General features: G+C 40.2%; 1 protein-coding gene across 3 annotated transcripts; it reads right to left on the bottom strand.

Annotated features, from left to right (window-relative positions):
• Positions 1 to 2,058: 2,058 nt before the first annotated feature.
• On the bottom strand, positions 2,059 to 24,580 carry BTF3L4 (basic transcription factor 3 like 4). Of its 3 annotated transcripts, none has more exons than XM_004588671.3 (6): positions 24,401 to 24,580; positions 21,298 to 21,364; positions 17,562 to 17,675; positions 5,117 to 5,318; positions 4,257 to 4,316; positions 2,059 to 3,765 (listed from the first exon to the last, which is right to left on the bottom strand). In XM_004588671.3, the coding sequence occupies exons 2-6, from the start codon at positions 21,349 to 21,351 to the stop codon at positions 3,719 to 3,721; spliced, it is 477 nt and encodes a 158-aa protein (XP_004588728.1). In that variant the 5' UTR covers positions 21,352 to 21,364; positions 24,401 to 24,580; the 3' UTR covers positions 2,059 to 3,718. The 3 variants fall into 3 exon arrangements, with proteins under 3 accessions (XP_004588728.1, XP_058511080.1, XP_012783456.1); XM_058655097.1 differs by lacking the exon at positions 24,401 to 24,580 and adding an exon at positions 23,258 to 23,277; XM_012928002.2 differs by lacking the exon at positions 21,298 to 21,364 and having other exon boundaries at positions 24,401 to 24,577.
• Positions 24,581 to 25,355: the final 775 nt, after the last annotated feature.

Genomic DNA, 25,355 nt, shown 5'->3' with positions numbered 1-25,355 from the left:
TAACTGGAGATAAAAGATGTTTGGTAAAACATCTGCCACCAAGGTGCTAACAATCTAGACAGAAAAGTATAAATATCAAAGAATCTTCGTACTGCAACAGAATACCATTTTGGAATTAAACGTAAGGCTATGATGTGCTCAGACATGAAAATCTACCAGGTCGTGTGTCTTCTGTACAGATAACTGGGAGGAATGAATCCTGGGACTGATACGGGAGCTAAAAGGCTCTATGTGGCAGTGTGGAATGGAGTCTTGCGCCTGGTGCCACAAGCTCCAGAAAGTAGCTTTCTGCCATGGCTTGAGAAAGAATATACCTACACCATCTTTCATTTTTATCTCAATCATTAAGGAATTGTAAAGAACTCTGTGACTCTTTAGTATGGTTTTATAAAGGAAAGAAGGTCAAAGCAAGGTTGTCACTGTAATTTACAAGGGGCACTACTCATTTTGTGGTAAGATGGCAATCTCTGGAACACAGGAAATATGAATGACTGCTCCTGAACGGCAGACCAAAGCAGATTTGTGGAGAGGTTATACAAACAGTATGGTAGTTAGTGGAATTGACCTCCAATTGAAAACCTGTGCTCTCCCCAACTATATCATACCATCTCTTACTGTGATACTTTACAGATATGTGGCAGACTGTGAACTAAACATTGAATTAAAACAACAAGTAGGGGCCAGTTTATGTCCTGGCTGTTCCACTTCTGATCCAGTTCCCTGCTTGTGGCCTGGGAAAGCAGCAGAGGATATACCAAGTCCTTGGTACCCTGCACCCACAATGGGATACCTGGACAAAGCTCCTGGCTCCTGGCTTCAGATCAGCTCAGCTCTGGCAGTTGCAGCTGTTGCGGAGTGAACCAGCAGAGAGAGGACCTTCTCTATCTCTTCTGTCTCTGTAAAATCTGCCTTCCAAATAAAAATATATATATTTTAAAAATAATAAATCTTTAAAAATAAAATAACAAACACATCCTAGGTAAGGGGTTTGTTAAAAGAACCTGGTAGGCTTATTAAAATGCATTTGACTCCTGTAAGCACTAGTAAACAACAAATAAGGCGCTTGATACATTTTAAAATTCTACTTAATGGGAAAATAAAGATAAAACAAATATAAGGGACCAATTATCTACACTGGGCTTCTCCCCACCACTCAGAGACTAAACACAAAAATGAAGACCATGAAACAATTTTCTGCAGACATGTCTTGAATTATCCCAAAGTTTTAAGGCCAGATTTCATCAAAAAATTTTCTATAGTTGCAGATTTGGCAAGACAAAACAAAAAGCACTCTCTCCTCCAAACCAAGAAATAACATAATGCTACTAAAACCCAGAGACTTGGCAACTACTTCTTATAAATTAAAAATAAAGTTTTAAAGTTTTTATTTATGTAAATAATACTACAGTTTACGCAAGTTTCATGCATTCTCTTACTCTAAGCCTACTCTGAAGGCAGAATATTTCTTTGGGTTGAGGATTCATGAGGATGTCAATATACTTTATCCAGAAAAGGGGATGGTAACAAAATTGGTTCACTGAACACTAGAGGCAAGCAAGCCTGTGTCGTTATAAAATAAAAGGAAATACCCACCAGAGAGCCTCTGGATCAGTAGCTACACGATGTAATCCAAAGAGAAAAAGCAACACCACCTACTTTGTTGCTTTTATGAATACTGAAAGACACCTCTGACAGATGACAGAAATCTCTTTGAGAATTTTCAGAAACTGACTTACAAGAATGCAGAAGCAGAAGAAACTTCAGATTTAGAGACACCTCTCTTGTGTTTCCTAGTCAGGCGACCTCTGGCAAGGCCACACATTGCCAGAGTCTGGAGTGAACCAAAGGTCTCTGGACTTCCCAGCCTGTGGTTTTTTTCATTCACTATGCTGCCAGTCTCTGTCCATCTAACTACCTGAAGTGGTCCCCTGATCCTCACTGCCCGTTTGTCTTCTGACACAAAACAAGAGATCTCTGCATTATGTGGATTATGTACCTCTATTGATTTAACAAAGGAAGAAAAAAATACAAAAGAAGGATATTCTACAGACAATAAGAGAAGCATAAGAGGAAATATTTTCCTCTTTTGTACTGTGATTTTATTACTATTATTTTATTTTGTCAGGTCCATATATTGTATAAAACACAACAGGAAAAATAACAACTTTATAAGATAAACTGAGGTGTTCAGATGAAGAAACAAGCATCTGTCTTAATATCTACAACATGTTACTGGTCTTGCACTTTAGGTATCACATAAAAATATCTACCTTGAAACAAAGGTTATTATGCTGTAAGGTTAAGCTGTAGTTTGATGGTGGGCCAGGAAATAACAGATTTTCTAAATCTTATCCTTAAATATTAGCTCTAAGAAATGCTGAAAGAGTAAAATGCAAGCTTTTATCAGACAGCCAGAGGGAAACTTGGAGTGAATGAATGCAACTTACCCCCAAGTCTTCTGAAAGGAGGTGAAAAATAAATACGTGTTTCATCAGTACTCCCCCCAAAGCATTATTCAAAGCATGCAGGAGGGTGTCAGGAGCAGCTACAATACCAAGATCCAACTCAGAGGTAGGTTCAAGGCCACAAGCAGGAGGGTGACTCAAGAATTCCTCCTGGGGCCAGTACCATTTCTTAAGAATGCCCATGTGGTGTGTGTGTGGGGGGGGGGGTGGGGGGAATGAGTCTATGGCCTATTTTCTCCTTATTTAAAGGACATTCCCAATCCCAACTTTACTAAAAAGAGGCATTTTTACACCTGCTGTTAAAAACAGCTAGGATAATAAGGCTGGTATGAAACTACGTAGGAAGTACATGCTACAGATTCCAGTTTGAAAACTACCAAACTGTAAAATCAAGGGGGAAATACAAGTTCAAGATGGAGCTGTTGTTTCTCAAGCTGAGGCAACAAAATCTTACCATAAAGTCATTAGGTACTCCACATTACATGGAGAACCCTCTCAAGCTAGATCAAGGATAGGAACAGCATTGCAAAAGGCTTACTAGGCCACTTAGAGATTAAAGGAGAGGGAAAAGATATCTAGGAAGAAAGCTAGTGAATGAATTTTTTCTGACTAGTAAGTGTATCTAAGCCAACCATACCAAAAATATGCTACTAGTTACCCTAACATGAAGCTGGTGGCAAAAAATCTCCAGACATTTTAAACCCAAAGAATAAAAGAGGACAGCTAACCAAACAAGTTAAAAACAAACCTCCCACATCTCTTCAGATTTTAAATTCAAGGTACTTTTCATTAATTCTGTGATTAGGGGGAAAAAATCGGGGAACAAATGCAAAGATTTGTTTTATTTCTACTGCAGGAAGAAGGTGAATAAACAGAACTGTTTTCCAATTTGGTCTCCACTGAATACAAACATACCCACACGCACACATTCACATATATAACCAAAAATACCCCAACACCACCAAAAAAATAAACTGCGGGGTGGGGGAAAAGGGCAAAAAAAAACCCCACAAATCAAAACCCAAAATACCCTCAAACTGCACCAGTACTTCATATTTTGACCAAAAGATCCTGGGAGTGCAAAATGCAAAATCAAATGACCAAACAATGCTGAACAAACAGCATTATTCATATACAAAATATTTATATTACTGAACTAGTAACAAGTGATCTTCTCTGTTGGTAAAACTTTGGAACCACATAGCGATTTGTTAAATCTAGTCCATGCTAGCTTCCAAAAACCAAAAATTAATTCAGTTAGCTTCATTCTTAGATGCTTCATCAAAATTTTCTACAAGATCTGAAAAAGAAAAAAAGCAAATTAGACTTGGAAAAGAGGAAAAACAATTAAATGGAATTCCCAACTTTAAACCTCAATAAAAACAAAACTTGCAATTGGAGTTAGCCTGGAAACAAAGTTACAATAAGCAGAAATTTCACTAAAAATGATTCACTTACCTGCTTAAAACACTAATCCTGAGAAAATTAGTATTTTTTTTGGTCTGTGCAAATTAAGGTGAATAATATTCTCATATGTCAATTATAGTTCCTACGGAAATGTTATAAAACTATGAAAATCTGTAATCACTGTGACTACAATTTAACAAATACAAGTAGCAGATTCTAAGTTCTAAATGCGGTGACATTATTTCTCATTAGATCCCATCTGTATCACTGTGGATCAACTTAAATTTTCATAAACCAGCTTACAACAAAAGCCTGAAAATCATCTGCGCAATAAGTTAAATGAGAAAAATAGAATGCTAAAAATCTTACAGTGGTGTCACTTACCTGGAACATCATCATCTTCCTCATCAATGTCTTCTGCTTTTGGTGTTTTGCTATCCAACACTATAAAAAGTTTATTTTAATATTAGACACTCAGAAGAAAAGATCCTTACACGAAATAGCATATAGTCATTCAGATAAGTCTAAATATTGTCAAATCTTCAATACCATATATTTATTTTTGCTTACATTAAAATTAGTTAAAACTTCACACAGTAAATAAACTTTAAATACAATTGGCAACTTCTCTGCAGCAAAGGCTAAAATTTACATGCAAAATGAAATAACTGAGCTTGGATATGTCAGTAAACCTAAAGTAACCTATTTTCCGAATAAAATATTAATATTCAAGTTTTAGTTTTTCTCATTTCCTTTGGTATAGGACAGTCTATAACTATGATAGTATGGGCAATGGAAATAATTAAGGTTGTTTGAGTGAGAGGCAATAGTGTACATTTGAAACAAGACTATCTCAGAAATTCAGAATTTAAGATTGCCATATAAGTACAATCAACAATATTTACAAAAGTACAGATTTGTGATAAACTGTCTTCACTTACCACAAGACAGTATCAAATTAACTGTTTCAAAATGTGGCTTGCAGACCATGGCAACTTCTTTTTAATATAATTACTATTCAACTTACTATATCACTACAAAAATGTATCTGAGTATTTGATATATAAACTTAAAAATTTTATGAACTAAAGAAAAAAAAGTTAATGAACTGCCAACAACAAAACCAAAACAAAACAAAGCAAAACACTGCATACAAACCCTCCAATTTCAAATGAAATATCTTTTAAATCATGATTGTTTAACAAGGGTGGGAAGAGTAAGAAATGCTCAACTGAAATGCTTACCTTGCCTTGGGAACTGTTCAGCTAATTTCCTAAGGCTTGTTAGGCTGTCCGCACCAAGCTGACTTAATATTCCAGGAAGCATTTCTGTGATTGGCTTGGCTTCTGCATGACCAGTAATTGCAAAGGTGTTAGCTGAGAGGGAAGCTTGGACTTTGGGATTGTTGAAATGAATAACGGTCCCATCGTCTTTTATCATGTTCACCTGTATGATCACAGAAGAAAAATGTACTTCACATAGTAGGAATGACTGAAACAGTATCTTAGCAATTTTAAAAAAGCAATTTAGTCAATTGTTTCTTATTTATAGTTATGCAATCCCAGTATAGCTAAGTAGTGGACATGGGTGGAAAAGACTCTAGCAATGAACAACATGTGGTAGATACCACAAATTACTAGGATGGTCAAGAAATAGTCATCTATTCTTATAATCTAGATCTCTAATTCAGACAATTACAGGAAGAAATTTCATATTCCCCTCTCTTTTAAGAAAAAAAATTATTAGCCAGAATAATTTTCATGAATTTACTGATTTTCTTACTCAATTTACACTATCAAAGAAAATCAGTGTAATTACCATTTGGTAGGGTAAGTATTTTACTTAGGGGATGGGCTGTGCATTAAGGGGAAATAGTTTACAGTAAAAATGACCACTGAAAATCCATAAAGAACACTCAGAAATTTAATCAATCAAGCGTTTCACTCCTTTAAACACTTGGTAAATTCACAAAAGCATCATCTTGTACACATCATCTTTGCAGGGGCCTTTGTTTCCTTAATTCCACCTGCTGGGACACTTGTATCAATAACTAGGAAACCCTTAAAATCATTCACACATTCTTCCTATGGCTTCCCCCAGTCAGATCTGATTGTGAAATATATCCTATCGCCTGGGACTTAGTAAAATGGAAGATGGAATGTAGGCTGTTTAAATTGCCATTTTTCCTCTCAGTCATGTTCTTTCTCTATGTTTTCGTTAGAGTTGAATCTGCATAACTTTAATATACAAATAATGTGATTCTACTATGTAATTAATTTTTCTAGGTAAGTTACCTTGTTGGTAACATGCTTATTATATAAAAAGTTGGGAGAGTTAATTCTTGGCTACTTTAGAAGCATTTCATGATCCATCCAAAAACTGCCCTTGTCACAACCAAGCGAGATGCTGAGTGTTCTTCATGGTCAGTGGGAAGTGGGAAGAAAGGGGCTTCTAAATTTCAGGCAAGACCTGGAACACAGAGAAAATAAAGGCAAATCCCTGGAAAATTATAACTAAACCACACAAATAATTCCCCCAGTTTTTTTTTCTGATAAAAGTCACTATTTAAACTCTGTATTTTTTCCTTGTTAGTACTCTCAAGAGTCTGTGAGTATATCACACACAGTAAGTATTCATCAATTCAGGTGTTCTAAACCAAGAGCATTGTGAGATAATTCATATTAGCTTTAAAAATAAACTATATAGTTCTGAAGATACTCAGAACTTTGGTAAAAAAAAACTAGATGCTAAAGTAGCCAAAGATATAGGAGAAGGAAGGGCTCAAGAAGGAAGTGATACAGTGCTACAACATGGGGACCTGCTCTGCATCTATCCAAAAAAATCACATCATCTAGTAAGGGAAATAAATAAAAACATGGCTAGACTATGTTTTTTTTTTCATTTTACTTTATTTTTTTGATAATCTTAGTTACTTAGGGTACAAAGGGTCAAGGGTTACAGGAAAGTGGGTAAGACCATAGTTTCCACACTAACATCATCATTTTTTCCCCCTGTATCTGGAGTCAGAGGAGAAACAAAGGGAGAAGCCCCACCCAGCCTCCCTCAAATCACAGGTCCCCGATGTGAGGTGCGCTCCGAGGGTCCTGCTTAAGAGGTTTGATAGTTCAACAGTTCTGAATTGCTGCCAATCTCACCATTCCACGCAAGATGAAATCTATTCAGAATCTACTGGCTGACATAGTCTCTTCAGGGTTGGGGTTCTGAGATCACCAGTTCAGTTGGAGGGATCCCCAAACAAACTTCATCTGAGGTGATCCAAGACCTGATTCTTGTATGTGCTTGCCAGTACAGGGTCTGGCACAGTCCATCACCCCAGTCAGCTTATGCACATGTTGGTAGTTGCAATTGCTGGGTCAGTTCTGCTTCCAGCCCTGTCTTCCATGCAAACCGATGGGTGATGCAGTCCAGCCCAGTGCTGCTCACTTCATACTCGGCCCTCACGCAAACCAGTGCGAGCTGCAGCCTAATTGGGAAGGACTCAACATAACCCCTACCAGGCCTGCCCCCTATCCTGGTTCCCATGCATGCCAGTATGTACCACATACTTGTTCAGTCTGTCCCACATTCCATTTAGCTCTCATAAATGTCAATGGGCATTGAAGCCTAGTTCAACCCAGCCAACCCTACTCTCCAGTCCACACACATGCTCTTGGGTGCCTTTCTGTCTAGCCACCCCTGCCCCTGTCCTGGTGTTCGTGCTCTCCAGTGGGAGTGATAACCTAAGAGGGAGGAGCTCACTATTTCCCTACTAGACCACTCCAACTCCCAGATCATGCACTCTCCAGGTGGTTCTGCCGTTTAATTTGACAGATTAAGCTCCCAGTGCCAGCCTTTGCCAGCTGATGCTGCGGCTAAGCCCAACCAACCCTCACCCACTCTAATTTTTGCTTGCGCCGGTCGGAACAGTCAGTCCAACCTGGCTCTGCACTAATCTAGCTCACCTGAGGTCTACAGGTGTTGCAGCCCTGCCTGGTCTGGTCTGCCCCTATCTCAACTCACACTTTCCAATGGGAGTGGCTGTCCAGCAGGGGAGCCCACTTTCCCCCTGCTGGCTCTGACCATACCCCATGGTTTTCACGTGTGCTGTTCAGCCGCTCCAACCACATCTGGTACAGCTCACTCCACCTTGGCATCCCGTAATGTGCACTGGTTTATGTCGTAACCAAACCCAGCCTGACCTACACTCTGTTCTGGTGCTCGGTTTCACCAGCGGGTGATGTGAACGGGTTCGGCCTGGTGTGCCCCCCACCTATGCCAAATGTATGCTGGTGGGTATCTTCCTCTGGCCTGGTCTGGGTTGCTCCCTAATATGCTTTTTGCACTCACCTATGTCTCGACAGAGGAGTCTCCCAAGCTCCTCCATCAGAACCCCTCCCTATGGCAGATCTTGCACATACTGGTGGTTCCATGGGACAGCCCTCATTGCAGGCCTTCAATCCATTCTAGTTCTTGATGTTGGATGTTTCACCCGAGCCATGTCTTGTCGATACGCAAACACTGCTCAGACATGGCTCAGTAGGGACAGAGACCCAGCCTAGTCCATCCTACATCTACCCAGGTTCTCCAGAGCACCAGATGGTGCTGGCATCTAGCCTGGCTCGATGCCCCCAGCTCCAGTTCACACTTATGCCAAGGGAGATTGCATGGCTACACTATGTTACAAATTAATGGTATAATAAAGGAGTTCTATAGACACTTCCAGACATAATCACTTTCAAATATTGGAATTTTAGTCACAACAGATTAAAATCAGTATTGTTCCAAGATATCCAGGTTATGTATCTGAACTTATCAGTTCACATCACTTTCATTAAAGAAATAAAGGCAAACGGAGCCACTGGTGGTATAACAAGTAAAGCTGCTGTCTTCAACACCAGTATTCCGTATGAGCATGAATTCCATCCTGCTCTACTTCTTCGTTTTTTTTTTTTAAAGATTTATTTTCTGTTGGAAAGTCAGATATATAGATAGAGGAGGAGAGACAGAGAGGAAGATCTTCCATCTGATAGTTCACTCCCCAAGTGACAGCAACGGCTGGAGCAGTACTAATCTGAAGCCAAGAGCCAGGAGCTCTTCCGGGACTCCCACGTAGGCGCAGGGTCCCAAGGCTTTGGTCCATCCTTCACTGCTTTCCCAGGCCAAAAGCAGGTAGCTGGATGGGCAGCAGGGCCAATGCGATTAGAATCATGCCCATATGGGATCCTGGTGCATTCAAGGTGAGGACTTTAGCTGTTAGTCTATTGCACCAGGCCCTCCAATTCTTCTTTTTTTTTTTTTTAAGACTTATTTTATTTTTATTGGAAAGTCAGATATACAGAGAGGGGAGGATAAACAGAGAGGAAGATCTTCTGTACCAAGTGGTATAATGGCTGGAGCTGAGCCTATCTGCAGCCAGGAGCCAGGTGCCTTTTCGGGTCTCCCATACGGGTGCAGGGCCCCAAGGTTTGGGCAGTCCTCGACTGCTTTCCCAGGCCACAAGCAAGGAGCTGGATGGGAAGCGGGGCTGCCAGGATTAGAACTGGCGCCCATATGATATCCAGGCGTGTGTAAGGCAAGGACTTTGGCTGCTAGGCTGTTGCGCCGGGCTTGCTCGTTGTTCTTATACTGTATATATATTTGAATGGCTTGCTTACACCCAAAAGCATAAAATCAGTGAAGGAAATGATTTCTATATGATATACATAGAGTCTGCTTTATTGCCATCTTCTTGCCTAAAAGGACAGCAGAAATGTCAAATTGGTCTTGCAATAAAACGATTTCCTAATAGGTTGTACCAAGAGTCTCAGATTACCATGACTTCTGCTTAGCAGGAAGGCAGATGTGTTAGAAATATTCTGTCCATTTTAACTTACACTATTTCAGTCTCCATATTCTAAAATTAACTAGGTTTTCCAGCCCTTTCTGAACCTTACTGTTTGTAAAACTACATCTTTTATTCTACTATATTTAAAACACCCATGAACAAATTTATTTTTATTTCAACACCTTAGAGTAATTAATCTTGCTTTTCATGCTGAAGTGAAAAAAAAAATACTCATTTAAAAACGAAAACAAAACAAACAAAAAAAATAGGCTGGTGGAATTACTCAACTAGCTAATCCTCCACCTGCAAGTACAGCATCCCATATAGGCACCAGTTCATGTCCTGGCTGTCCTGCTTCCCACCAGCTCCCTGCTTATGGCCTGGGAAAGCAGACGAGGTCAGCCCAAAGCATTGGGGCCCTGCACCCTCAGGGAGACCCGGAAGAGGCTCCTGGCTCCTGACTTCAGATTGGCTCAGCTCTGGGGAGTGAATCCTCAGGCACAAAATTTTCCTCTTTGTATATCTGACTTTCCAATAATAAATAAATAAGTAAATCTTAAAAAAAAATAAAGAATGAGGAGCAAACTTTACTATACTAGCACTTGGGTTCCTTTTCCAAATACACATATGCTCTATGCCAAAATGATTTTCCCACTTAAAAGTAGGTCAAGGTGAAGGATGTTACTTAAGCTATGCTATGGACAGGCATTTTGAGACCTTCATCCAAAACAGGATTCCCTTGCTCTTACTTTTTAACAACACATGACAGTCTGGTTGTCAGCAGAAAATATCTGGATGCCTAGTGCATTTACGTTTGTGGTTTTCACTATGTAGTCTGAATAATCATTATCTGCTTCTCATGTGGCAAATGTCCGTTCTTCCCAAGATTCGTGCTAAATGCTTCTTTTTCTGTTGTAACTTACAGCGGTTTATATACACACTGCACTTCACAAATATTAATATTACATAAAATTATTGGAGTATAATTTAAAAAATTCTGACCCTAATAGAATGCAGGCTCCTTGAAATCGGATTATGCCTTATTAGATACAGTACTCTCAAGTGTGCACCATACAAGTAATTACCTAATTTTGCTAAATGTATCACTAACCTTTTGTTTTGCTTTTTTGTTTTTGTGTCTGACTTCTATATTCTATACTCTAAAGTCAGAGCTTATCTCCCCAAATGCTAGATGATAGGTTAGGTCATGTCAAGTATAAATGGCACAAGTTAGTACATCCAATGACAATGCAGAGAATTTCCTGGGCTGCAACTTAGACCTGACTGCTGCGATACTTCTCACCTTTTGGAATTATCCCAACCTTCCGTACCAAACTTGGAGCAATTTAAAATTATTCTTGGAAATTGTTGGACAGCCAATACACCACTATCAAATACCTTTTTTTAAAAAATTTCATTTTGTGACCCTGTTTCATAGGCTCTAGGATTCCCCCCAACCCCTCCCTATGCCCTTCCCCCATGTTTGACTCCTCCACATTGTTGCAGTAGTACAGTTCATATCCAGTCATGATTCCCTCAATGCGAACATGTACCATGCATAGAGTCCAGCATCTTATTGTCCAGATAAGTTCAACTGTTTCATTGGGAGACCATCCCTGGTCTGAAAATAGAGCTGGCGGAATATCATCCCCTCCAATGAAAACTCACAACACAGCATCAACAACAATTTACAACATTATGGAGTTAATTAACATGGTATTGAGTAACTACTATGTTAGAAAATGCAAGTTCTTAACCTCATCCTGTGACTACTTCATTGACGTTTCAAGCTTAGTTTATATACAACCGGCTGCTCTACACCTTAAAATGGTTATAGGGTATTATTCAGCTGTCTCGTGTCTATTTTAATTTTTGTATTTAGCAGCTTATAGTATTGAAGCATGATTTTTACTGAACTTGGCGTATTTAGGATAGTCCAAACAGGCTTATAACTCTAACAAGGCATATGTTAACAAATGGGGTGCAGAACAGTTTTAGGAGGGGTGTGCAGAGAAATCTTCAATACCTTGGTGAGGAGTAACTAATCTTTGTGTTCTACCTAGTAGGGTAGATGTGAATCCAAGCTGAACATTTCCTGTCTGTTCTAAGCTTTCCTTATTGGTCTCTGTCTATCTAATCTAGGGGGGCTCCAGAGCAACCCTGATGGTCATTGCAAGAGAGGGTGGGGATCTGAAGTTGGAACTAAGTAAGGATCAGAGAAAGCTCCTCTCCCTAGTCCCGAAGGAAGTCTACTGTTCTGTTTCTGAGGACCACTCAGGGCTCCCGGCTGTTGTTCCGATGACATTAGATCCTGTGAGGAAGGATCTGGGCTTCTTCCACCCCGTGTGGGAGTTCTGAAAAGGAGTGGATGACCTCAGTTCTTGGCCTACAAGGGCATTCCATTTCCCAGTAGTCTCCTTGGTAGTTGGGATATAGCCTTTGGTGCCATTGCTGATAGTCCTAGGTGAGGATCTGGGAGTCTCCAGGGTTGGGATACAAGCTTCCTCTTGTCCTCCTGCTCCACTCTGGGGTCCCCACCTGCCCCGTGCACATGACCTCCTGTTAAGCGGCTGTCAGGATCGCTCCTGATTCCCACTGTATGTTTTTACAGTTTTGCTAATGTCTAATGCAGATTCAATTCTGCTGTCTATAAGTTACCTGTTACATTCTTGATCGGTTAACCAACCTCTGCCTTTGCTGGCCAGGGTAGAGCACACATATTTAGTCCTAATAAACTTCTATCACCCAAGTGACTCTGTTGCTCCCTTTATTTATGGCTACCGGAGATTCTCAAAATAACACTTGGCTCCAAGGGTCTTGGCTTTTCATTCTTGAGAGATGGTCTGATTCTTTCAGGTGATTGTGTGTGTGTGTGTGTTCATATCCCCAGTAGGCCAGTTAGTCCTGAGAATTAACAGTTATGATAAAATCAAGTTTTATTACATGCCCATGGCTTTGACCTCTCATAGGTCTGGCTGTTGAAGGTATTTAGGAGAATCAATCATTGGACAGAAATTTGCTTGCTTGCTTTTCTCTCTCCCTTTCAAGAACAAAACAATTTATAAATCCAAAGCCAAAACACACTGAGGAAATAAACACACAACCAATAGTTCCATGCGGTCAAATTACGGTTGAATGTTATCAGCTTGTTTATATTTTTCGTATACCTCTAATTTTCTATAATAGCAACATACATCCATATTGAGGGGAAGAAAGATTTAAAAAAAGATGTGCATCAGCAGCAGATGAATGAGTAAAACTATATCCACATAATGGAATACTTTCAGTTATAAAAGGAGTAAAGTTCTGCCACATGCTACAACATGAATGAACTTCGAAATATTTATGTGAAGACAAATACTGCATGATTTTACTTATATGAAATATCTTTAGTAAGCAAGTCTATATGGTAGAAGCAAGTCTATATGGTTACCAGGTGCTGGGGCAAGGGATGTGTGGGATCACGAAGTTATTGTTTCATGGGTACAGAGCTTCAGTTTAGAAAGATGAAAAAGTTCTGTGGGATGGATGCTGGCCAATAGCTGCTCAACACTGTGAATGTAAATGTAATTAACACCTCTGAGTTGTATGCTTTAAAATACTTACAATAACCAATTTTATGTCATAATACTATAATAGCACAAAGGATGGAACCTTACAAGAGAAAGTAGGGACGCTGTGGATGATAAAGTGAAAGGATCACAGTGTTTCCTTTTACTCTCCTGCACTCAGTCAACCACTTTAGGTCATGCTTTTGCACCAACTGCTTCAAGGAAAAGAACTAGGAAGAGGAAAATGTAAACACTGAAATACATGTATATAATTACAAAATTTACATTCTTGGCTTTAAGTTTTCTCTTGAGTTCTGGCTCTCTCTGGCTAACTTGCAAAACCATGCTGCCTGGAATCATCATCATCTCTTAAACTTTTTAGGTCTTATACCTAGATACCTCTCTTTCTCTGTCCCTCTGCATCTCAAACACAAATTTGGTTCTAGGGGCCAGCACGATGGCTCAATTGGCTAATCCTCAATCTGACAACACAGGCACCCATACAGGTGCTGGTTCATGTCCTGGCTGCTCCACTTCCCATCCAGCTCCCTACTATAGCCTGGGAAAGCAGCAGAGATTGTGAAAACCTTGGGATCCTGCACCTGTGTGGAGACTTGGAAGAATCTTCTGGCTTTGGATTGACTCTGCTGTGGCCCTCGTGGCTATTTGAGCAATGAACAAGCAGATGGAAGATCTGTCTCTTTCTGTAAATCTGCCTTTCCAATAAAAATAAATTTCTTAAAAAAAGGAGAAATTCAACTCTGGATTATGTTTCACAAGTTTGCCTAAGAATTCCTTCCCTTCTAAAAACTATTTACTTGACCTTGTATGAAATAATCTATGACACTCCTCAGCCCCTTAACTTTCTGACAGCTTTGGATGTATTTCTCTTTGGTAAAATGTGAAAAATCTCCATAGGATTTTAATTTATTGTATCAAATCAACAAACTAATGGATACTAAAAAGAGAGAGAGAGAGAGAGAGAGAGAGAGAGAGAGAGAGAGAGAGAGAGAGAGAGGCTTGTCTTAATCTAATCAGTCCTGCGGTTTCTAAAGTTTCTGAAGAGGATATCAATTAATCTTTACGAGTGGGACAGAAGTCACTAGCGGACTAAGTGGTAGGCTTAAAACTTCTGCCTGGTAAAAGTGCACTAAGTGAGTTTCTGAAACCAAGTACAGATCTACTTCCCACTCCCAAGATTTAGCACTTTCTACTTGACACTTTGAAGGTCAAAGCAAAGCAAGTACTATAATTAAGTTTTGTCTTACAATAATGACATTGGTGTTGTCTCATTTCAAGTTTTTACTTGCTTTTGTTAAAAGTATTCCTGAGCTCAGCACTTAGTAACATGCTTAAAATATTCCTAGGCACAATAACAAAATTACAATTAGTGGTTCTTTTCTAAAACATACGTATTTTTCATATTTTAGTAACCTAAAGCCAAACATTTTCATCTATACATTTAATGCAATGGTTTGTTTTCCTGCAGCAGCTAATTTTTCCCTTCAACTTGTTTTTAATGCAAAAGTGTGTGCAGAAATCAGATTATATGCAGTGTATTTAATGTTCTTAAATAAAATGCTTCAGATCTATAAAGGATTATGTAAAGTATCTTGTTTTTGTTTTATTATAGTAATTTTAGAATGATGGAAATAAAAAAGTAGAAGTCTTCATAATGAGTTCAGGTATTCAGGATTTTTGCAGTTAGCACCATGTATTGTTAATTATTGCAGGTATACCTTCCCTGTTCAACTAGCCGGTATGAGTTGGAAGAGAGCATGCAAGGGTGAGGGTGGGGAGAGGGGAAGGGGGGGGGGTAGCAAGAGTGACACATGTGTCTATTATGTACCCATTTAATTCCCTGTGTGATGCTGGAACTGCACCGAAGATACAACAAAAAAGAGACAACAATGTTGTTTTAAAAGTGCTGACTATCAAACATTGTGGAGGTACTTAACCCTTCTTTGCAAAAATGTATGGATGCTACCAGAAGCCTTCTGAGAGGAAATAATGCCTACACCAAGACTTACAAAAAAGGGAAAAAGGAATGTTCTTTGTGATACTGATGGGGAATTCTTTTGTGTATTAGGTGAATTCTGCATGGCAGAAGCTCAGAAAAACAGGATATAAGGTTGGCATGCCTCTTCATTTTCTTTTTGTTTTTTTGTATTGGCAAGGTTAGGAGGGGGTGAAGGAGGACAGAGAGAAGGGGAAGAGGAGAGGAAAAGGCCAAGAAGGAGTGTAAGTAAATCCAACCAGAAAAACCAAAGGCAGGATCAATCTGAGCCACAGGAACTCTGGATTTGACACACCTTAGTTCAAACACGCAATTCCAGCAGCTTTTAGCTACCCGTAATGATAAACCAAAAAGTAGAAGGGATGTCACGATGCTGAAATGTGACAATATCTATTTACGTGTCTAATGATCTATTTTCCCCAACAGATTATGAATTACAAACTACAAAGACCACGAACAATACTTTCTGTACCACTGTCTAGTAAATCTTTATGTGCGACCAACTGGCATACAATAGACATTCACTGGGTGTTGACTATCATTAAATACCTTATTACCACAACTTTAATAACAACATCATGACCTCGGCACAGCATTATCAGCATTATAATTTGAAGAGATCAGCGATAACTAACTGGTTCCTTACTTTACTGTTATAAGCACTTACTTTAATACTCCATCACAATTTTTATTAATCTGAGTCATAACACCTTCCAAATATGAATAAAATTAAACATTTAGAAGAGCATGCCCTGAGACATTACAAAGTTAAATGTATACTGAAAAGAAAGTATGACTATAATTTTTGCCCTACTTCTAAAAGAAATTTCTCAAGACAGGGTGATTTCTCCTCCAAGCGACAACTAACAAAAACCTTCATTTTTGACTGTTACTACTGGGGAACTGGAGTACTACTGGCATCTAACAGTTGAGACCATGGCTGGATATCTTACAACATACAGGACGGCACCCACAACAAGCAATTCTTTAGAGCAAAATGTCAGTGGTGCTCAGTTTGGAGGTTAGAGGAATTGGAAAATAGAAAGACACATAAAACTGCATAAACATAAGTAGGTTAAATTTAACACAGTTCATGCCTATTTTTGGATCTTATTTTTTATAAGCTATTTTTTTTAAGAGATGAATACTGGGACTTAAGCTTTGTGCTTTTTCTAAAATACACAGAAAATGAGTGCTCTGATAAGTATTTTTATGTTAACGAAAATACACAAACTTCAAATAGCTCAGAAAAAATGCACACAACATCCGTAGTTTCAACAACTGTAAAAAAAGTTCTAATGCTCATCAGAGTAAGAAAGCGTTCTCATCAAGCTGAAAGGGAAGCAGATACATACAGCTTATATTTCTACTGCTTTACTGGGACTCTTATTTTAAGCATACAAAAGGCTGATTTAAATGATGTGCTAATTTATAAAAAATGTGTGATTTTATTTATTCATATAAACATAGTGACAGGAACATGTGCAACTTGGCTATTTTGCCGCCTTCTTTTTGTTACTTTTTAAAGTATGATTTCTACATCCTTATTACTTATTTTTTACAGCATATGTGCAATAAAAATCTATAAAAAACTGTGAGGTGGTACCACACATAGTAATGACATAATTAAGTCTAATTTACAGCAGTAAAAATGAAAACATTAACTATCAGAAGTGTTATCTTTAAACAGAAGTGATCTAAATGGAAATAGATCATATAAGAAGCTGATGTTATAATTTTTCTCATTATCTTTTGAAATAACATCCATTTTTGGTCTCACATTTGATTAAAAAAATAAATAAATACTATAAACCTTCTTAAAGAATAATTTCTGGCAAACTTCTACTAAGAAATCCAAACAACTAAAGCTAGCTGCTAAAGCTTTTCGGCTAAAATTATAATTCAAAAAGCTGTGTAGAATAAAAAAGTATCCTTAGGTTAAAAATGTTTTACTTTATTTGAAGGAACCTTGTGATTTATTTTGATACTGCTAGAAAAACATACTTAATGTTAAAATTCAAAAGCAGTTCCATAATTTTATCACAAATGTAAATACCATGAATCTGAAAAGTGTGAAGAAAATATTTAACTAAAATCCTAAAATAATTGTTCATATCATCATTCAGTGTCACACAAGAAGCAAATTCAACAGTCACAGCCTGACACCTGCATGACAATAACAAGGATTCTTTTCAGTTGTTACACTTGAAAGCTCTATAATTACTTGTGCATGTGCTATTTACCCAACATAATTTAAGAATTTACAATTTAAATTCAACAATTTAAAGTGATCATACCTCTTCAATACCAGCTATATTATTCACAGCCAGTTTTTTGAGAGAACTCTGAAGCTTTTTGTCATCAGCTGTAGCTGTTCTGTGTACTACCTTCTTCTTCCTACGAGCTGTACCCTGAAAAATAACCATGTCAGAGTTAGCCTGTCTCACAACTGACAGTTGCAATCAAGCTTGCTGTCCACTACAACAAATCTAAAATTCACATTAAAAACTAATTAAATAATAATAAGTGGGAAGTCTGCTCCGAGTTTCGTCGCCTTAACCTACATTTTTGAAGGTTAATTCTGGCCAATACTTCTTATTCAATATCCAATCTTACCATTTCAACACTATATTCCATAATATTGTTAATAAAACAATCTATAAAGGCAAAATAATTTAGTGTGCTTTACAATAACTTTTAACCATCATTAAGAATGTTTTCTTATTGTACCCATCACTCCCTGCTAATAAAATCTAAAGATGTTCTGAGACTTTTGAGAATTACTGACCTAATTGAGAATTCAATGATTATGTGAATGTGCTAGAGCCAGAATCCAGGAATGACAAAGTTCTTACTTCAAGGAGCACATATGATTTACAGGAGAGAAAAGTGAATAATGATATAAATAACTTAGATTATGTTAACCAAGATCAGAGTTATTAAGGAAAAAACAAAACATAAACAGAACACGATGATAAGAGTGAAGCACTATTTTACCAGCGTGTCCAGGGAAAGTCCCTACGAGGAAGTTACATAAATGACTGAGAACCACAATCAAGGGAAGAGAAATCCAAGCACAACAAACAAGATTGAACTTGTCTTTTTGAGAGACAAAAGGGTCAGTATGGCTAGAGCAGGGTGGAAAATGGAAGAGGAGAAGGAACATGAAATGAGACAGGCATTGATCATGTAGTGAGAATTTTATTCTAATTGCAATAGGAAACCACTGGAAAGTGTGAGGCATGACAGTGACTTGATCTGGTTATGACTGCATATGCTGTGTAGAAAATGGACCAGTCAAGAGGCTCACGTGGCAATCCTGGCTTGCATCTAGGGACACGGCTGTGGAGATGGTAAGGGTTCAGAATCTCAAGACAATGGGGATTGATGAATTAGAGGAAGAGGAATCTGGTTTGATGCTTAAAGTTTCTGAACAAATAGGTAGCAAATTATACTATTTATTGAGAAAGGAAAAGTTCATTTCTACATTGAAATTTGAAACTCTAAACATATCTTTCCAATGAAAAACTTTTTTTTTAAATGGACTAAACTCCTGGGCCAATTTACAAAACTATAACCTGAAGTATATCTGAAACTAATTTAAAAAGCAGCCTAAGTTTTGAGGATCAAAGTGAGAGGACTGCAGGTTTCCATCTCTGCGAAGCTCCTACAATAGCCCTCAAGGAATAATCCTTATGAAGGGGACACAGGGCCTTCAGAGCCACTTGCTCTGCTGGGAGAGAAGGGGCTCTCACAGTAGAGTTTGGGACACCCAGCTGGTAAGGATGATTTTTATTTGTGCAGTATATTGAAGGACAGCTGAGCTGCTTGTTAAATACTTAAAATCCAATGATCCTCAGGCATCTCAAACATTAATGTCTGAAAGCTTATCAAACCACCAATTATTCTTCCTATTGTGGCCAGTGTTATTACTAGATACCCAGCCCCCAAAACCAGAAGCAGGGGTCATCCTTCCCTTCATTATTTAGTTGAAAGGCAGAGGGACAGAGAGAACTTCCACCTGCTGGTTCACTCCCTAGATGCCTGAGAACAGCTGGGGCTGGGCCAGGCCAAATCTCTCAGATGGATGGCAAGAACTCAAGTACTTAAGCCATTGTGCTGTCTCTGAAGCGTGTTAGCAGGCAGTCAAATATGGGATGCAGGTGTCCGAAACAGCCATTTAACCACTTGCAACACAACACTCACCCCCTTCAGTCTTGTCAACCCTTAACACCCAAATTTGCATACCACAGCAAATTTAGCCTTTAGTACAGCAATAGCACCTTGAGGGCTGTCCTCTATGTCAATTTCTATTTTATTTCATATTGCCAGCAGTTGCCCTGTAAAATACTTGTAATTTCCTTCTTAAAATGCTACAATAAAGAGCAAGGTACTTGGCTTAGCAGTTAAGCCACATTCACCCCACAGAATGCCTGCCTCCTAGTTCTGCCTCTCGACTCCAGCTTTCCACTTGACAGATCCCAGGAGGCAGTGGTCATGGCTCAAGTCATTGAGTTCTTGTCACCCACACACAAAACTGGACTAAGCTCCTCCCAGCTCTGGCCCAGGCCTGGCGACTACACACAGTTGGGGAGTGAACCAAAGGGCAGGGGACCTCTTTCTGTCAAGAAACAAGCAAAAAATCCTCCAAAAGTTGCCCATTGCCTACAGTATAAAATCCCAAGCACTTTAGCATGTGTACAGAATGATGCAACCCTCAACCACACAATCATTTCATTTCCTGCCTTTTTTTTAATCATACATTCAAAATTCTAGTAGCACCAAATTAAAACAAGTCATATTATTAAGCACCCTGTGAGTCTATGTGACAATGATAGCCCCTTTTCACTCATTTCCCAGGACACTTGCCTATTTATTTAGACAAAATTCTTGTTTATTCTTTAAATCTCATCCTGATCAGTGATGACTTCCTTGTTTCTCTTATGCAAGAGCACTTTGTACTTAAATGTAGCACTCAGTAGTCTCTAATTTAAGTGTATTTTTCTCTTCCAAATGGAACTGTTCCAAGAGTAGGAACCACTGGCTTATTTATTTACATATCTTACATATAGTATATGTGCAGCAAACAGCAGCTAGATGAGTGCACCAACTACTGATTTAAAAGATGTACAAGTGATGTGCTACATCAAGCTCCCCCAGGTATACTCTGTGATTAATTATCTCCTTTTTGTATTGGTACATCACATTTAATGCTACAACGTCACTCCTGTGCTCACATGAGTGTGTGATGACTCCAGTCATGTAACTGTATTGCCAGGAACACTAATCCTTTCTTCTTCTCCCTCTCCTGTCCCCAGCCCCAGGAGCTGTAGCTATCAAGGTTTAACACACCGTGGGGCCTGCTACATAAATTAGTGTCCTACCTATCCCCTCAGTGTGAGGTAAAAATTACCACTCCCCTAAGCTTCAGCAACAGAAAAGCTGATGGTCACATGCTAAGTTCACACTGACTTAGAACAGGGAGGAAAATGTGAGAGCCAACAAAAAGTACAAACAACTTGAGCATCTCTAATTCAATGTCTTGGAAACTAAGCTCTACTAGTTGGGACATGGTACTAGTTAAGGCAACCCTAGTAACTGGTAGGCTCTGTGAGTGAGTCTAATGAAACAGCTATTACTTACTAAGATATTATAGTATCTTAATACTAAAGACGCTATGTCAAGATATTTCACAAGTATTATTCTAACACTTAGAGGTATCTTCTGTAGGATTATTTCTGTTTTGCAAATCGGAACATGGAAGCTTAACAAGGTTGGGCAACTTGGTTCATGTCACATAACCAGCAGATGTTCAGAGTCAGAATTGGAACAAAGGTGGCTGTTTCTGTTGTACCATCAGAGACAAACATCTGCTGGCTACCCGTTTTAGAGCTACACAAATTATTTTCAAATTGGAATGTGGTTTATTCTTTATTAGTGAAAAGACTTTAGAGTTTCAATGACCACAAATCTAAAATAATACTATCTGGTAATCATACATTCTCCTATCAGTTTTTCTTATGCCACACTCACCTTGCCCCCTATCCGGACCTGAGCCTGAAGTTTGGCTAACTTTTCTTGATTCATGCTGTTGGTAAATCTAGGGAGGGGAAAAATAGATTTGTTAAAGTCACTGTTTTACCAAAATTTACCAAAAAAAACCTTGTTTATGCAAAACAGTACTTCTGGTTCATTGAGCCTATGGTATGTGTCATCATGATAGTTTGTATTGTTAATAAATATTAATAACTTGCTCTAGCTTTATAAACCAGATATCTTTAAAAAATCAAAGTTAAAATAAGGGAGTTGAATACACAAATAGAAGATAAAGTGGAATTCATAGCCACCTACGAATATTTAAAAATTCCCTACTTAAAACATGATTCAGTCCCTTGGCAGTCAGTAAAACCTAACCAATTATGAAATCTCCATAGGCAAGCCAGCTTTTTTTCCCCCAAAGACTTTTTACTGCAGAGAGCAGTTACCAAATGTTATTAGCAAAACCTCCAAATACATTATTTTCTTCCAAAACATATTCTGTTATTCTTACAAACCATATATACATTTTTTAAATGGCTGGACAAAGAAATTCAACAATAGGTTGTCTAGTTGTCAAGCTGTGAGGTCGTCGTGTCCTCTAGTCAAGGTCAGATGGTACCTTAATCACATTTCCAGACACTGGCGCTTGTGCAGCACTCGCCAGCACTCACTCACTCCCTATTCTGATCCAGTGTCTGATCTTACAGAGAGCCAGTGCTTCCCAGCACCATCTGACAAAAGCATCTCTCTACTGCCAGAGCAAATTTAGGGGCGGAGGGGACATGCCTGACACATAAGCCTTGTAAAGCCAGTTTTTACTTTGAGATTTCTAAGAACATTATTAAGTAATAAATCCTACTCTGGAAGTGACAGATGACATTCCCACTAAAGAGGTGGGGGGAAAATAAAACCACCTTAAGCTTATAAATGGTCATAACATTCCGTACTATATAAACAAAATTCAATTTAAAAGTCTTGGTTCATGTGTTCTGTGACTCAACAGATCATTATTGAGATACAAGGGAATAAGCCAGGAGGCTGTTATCAAATCTTTTTATGGCCAGTCCTCTAATCCCTAAAGGTTATTTTTTCCTTAACAAAGGGGGAGGGAGGGAGAATTGAACGTAATTACTAATCATCCTGTCTGATACTCTATTTACATACTAACCTGTATATATCATTGCTTTTAGGCTAAAGTTCAGTTCCCCAAATATTTAGAATGTCTTAGATTCCTCTCTAAGCACTATACCATAATCACAGTATTTAGGTAGCTAAAATCACTTTTATAGGAGGAAGTGAGTTCAGAATCTAAACCAAGAAGTACCGTCCCTATCCTCAAATACTCCTAAAAGGGCCAATATTCAGTTTTCCCAAAGGGATGTGGCCAGGAGGGTATTGTGAACAAGAAGCCTGTGTAAGTTTTTGTAGAAAAGCAGCGAAGTGAAAAATAAGAAACCACAGGGTAAACCTTTTCTGAACACTTCGTGAAGGAGCCGTCTTTGACAGACGTGATGGAAGTGGGGAAGGCAAAGTATCAAAAGTGAGAACAAAATGAACTCTGTCAATGTGTGGATGGAAGAACAGATTCCATTCCAGGTGATCAGCACAACAGAAGTGAGACACGTTATTCCCAGAGTATCTCAAAGGGGGAAAAAAAAACTAAATAGAATGAAAGCATTCTGGGCAGGCTGGAAGCTTAGGGCAAGCTGGGAAGGAGGAAGGGACGATCAAGGGACTCTGTGGACTTCAGGTAGCAAAGAGGATCTGACTCAGTCTGAGAAATGGGCTCAGGATCTGGAGCCCACCTCGAACATGACCTAGGTTCACTTCCCTAGCCCTTCCAACCATTTTACTTCATCCCTCTCTCTTCCACGAGGCCTTCTCCAACACCTGCTTTTTAAGCAGCAAGGCCTCAGTTACAAACAAGCTGTTGGCTTCTGTCCCAATTTAGTACCTCAGTGAAGGAGGGCCTGGAAGAGAAGAGGTATGTTCCCTGGGGCTCCACAGGGGCAGGTGACTTCCTTTAAGGCAATGGATTTTCCAGGACTTTCTTCAAGGACTCAAAGGAGGTAAATAATGAAGTTAATCAGTAGTTACTGGGTGCCGAAGTTCTCAAGCATAGTGAAAGGCACTTTCACACATACATCGTTGTTTGCACAGAGATAAGAATCATTTCAACCTTTAATCCCAAATTTTATTATGCAAGGTTTCTTCAAGAAAATTTGCACAGGTTCTGCAATCGCAAAGCCTAAGATATAGGGTTTTTTGTTTGTTTTTTTGTTTAGCTTTTCTGAACTTAATGTTCTTCTGCATTAGAGAAGGTGTTAACACCAGCTACTTCCCAGCTGGTTTTGAGGGCTAAAAGGGTCACTTCTCAAGTACAGGGTATGGTTCACGAGACAGCTCACCAATTGGCAACAATTGTTACCAGTTCCGAGGGGCCCGCTACAGTCAACGTGGGAACGGAAGTGGAAACTGCCATTCACCAGCTGTGAACCCTGTGCGTGGTGGGTCAAGGGACGGCGAGATAATCACGACCGGCAACGTTTCAAACGAGGAGGCAGACTTGTAAACAAACACTGCCACGGCCAGGTGACGGGCGTTGCAGAGGAATTCCGGTGCCCAGAGCTGCCAGGCTGGAGATGCCAGCTTGAGTCCTCTCTATCTGCAGTCAGGAGGACCAAGTCCCATGACCAGACAGGCTCTCTATGCTGCTCGGGGCACACAGCACTGTGGTCGTTGACTACTGAGCGCCAACGAGCAGCGCAGGGGGGCGTCCCCTTTCCACCTCCCCCACCCCGCCTCCCGCCTGCGGGGACCGGATCTGGGCGGCCACAGACGGCTTGCTCGCTCCCCCACCCCCACCCCGACACCGCACGAGGAGCGAGCGGTGGTGCGGGGTGCCTTCCCTCAGGTGCCGACCCCCAGCTGCGCCGCCGGTAACCGACAGGCCAAGCCAGCCGCCTCCGCCCCCGCTCGCCGCGCCACGGCGGAAGTGGCAGCCCGAGCGGTTGGCGGGTGTCGGAAGAAGAGGGCGGGGGAAGACCGTGCGAAGCGGCCTATGGCCGTGGAGTGGCGGGACGGCCGGGGGTCTCACCTGAAGCAAGGAGGGTCCTCCAACACCAGCACGAGGCCAGAGCAAGATGGCTGCCTCAGCGAAACAGAGAAAGACGACCGCGGCGGCGGGAGCGGGTCCACGTGACCCCGCCGGCCCGCCCCCGGCTCTCCCGAGCAGCCTATCGGTGGGGAGCGCCTGCCTGAACTACGACGCCCAGGATGCTCTGCGCATGCCCCTGCCTCTCATTGGCGGCTCGTGCAGGTATCCGCGCTGCATCCCGGAGCAGGCGGTCCCCAAAGTGTCCTATTGTGCCTGTTCTTAACAGTTTGCAGGGCATCTAATCAAACGGGCGCTGTGTGTTTTATAGGTGGATGTGTGCTTCCATCCAGATGTCTTTGACTATGCAATGAGAAGTCCGCACTGTGTAGATTCAACTAGTACCAGGAGGAAAGGCGGGAAAATCTGGGCTGTTTGCTGCAGAAGGGGGGGAGGGAGACGGAAATAGTCCGCTCATAACACAAATAGACTTCACCAGAGAAACATGACACTTAAAATGCTGGCAGTGACTTATGCCCTGGTTCCCTAAGTCCACCGTGGTCAGTTTTGCAATCTGAAGCGCCAAGTTTCGTTTTCTTGGAGCTTGCCTCAGATCATGCAATAAGGGAGGAAGACGTTCACAGCTGCTTCTGTAGTGGGAAAGGGCATGTCTGCCAGGCAGGAGATCCGGGACCCGCCGAATGGGTTTGCCAAGTCTCTTTAGAGGCCGGAATAGGAACCTAGACAACCCTGTTTCCAGTTTTTGCGGAGGGGGAAAGGGGCAACCTTCTCACTTCTGGGAACCGCGGCCCTGACCCATCCATATTCTGCATTTGGAATATTCAGTGCAGCTTTTCTAGGCGGGCGGGGGGAGGGGCTAGCCTGGAGACGCCGCCAGCAACGGTTCTCCTGACCTTCTTCCCGCCCCCACTGCCTGGGGCCTCCTTTTCCGTCACTG

The sequence above is a fragment of the Ochotona princeps genome, chromosome 2 (genome assembly GCF_030435755.1).
Source record: "Ochotona princeps isolate mOchPri1 chromosome 2, mOchPri1.hap1, whole genome shotgun sequence".
In the NCBI taxonomy this organism is placed as follows: domain Eukaryota; kingdom Metazoa; phylum Chordata; class Mammalia; order Lagomorpha; family Ochotonidae; genus Ochotona; species Ochotona princeps.
The sequence above is the reverse complement of the archived record's forward strand: the minus strand, read 5'-3'. Positions and strand labels throughout refer to the sequence as shown.

Excerpts from the sequence above, each read along its gene's own strand:
- BTF3L4 (XM_004588671.3), bottom strand. The coding sequence starts at position 21,351 with ATGAATCAAGAAAAGTTAGCCAAACTTCAGGCTCAGGTCCGGATAGGG. Across the intron at positions 5,319-17,561 it reads ATATAGCTGGTATTGAAGAG|GTGAACATGATAAAAGACGA; the intron begins GTATGATCACTT and ends GTGATCATACAG. Across the intron at positions 4,317-5,116 it reads TGAACAGTTCCCAAGGCAAG|TGTTGGATAGCAAAACACCA; the intron begins GTAAGCATTTCA and ends AACTTTTTATAG.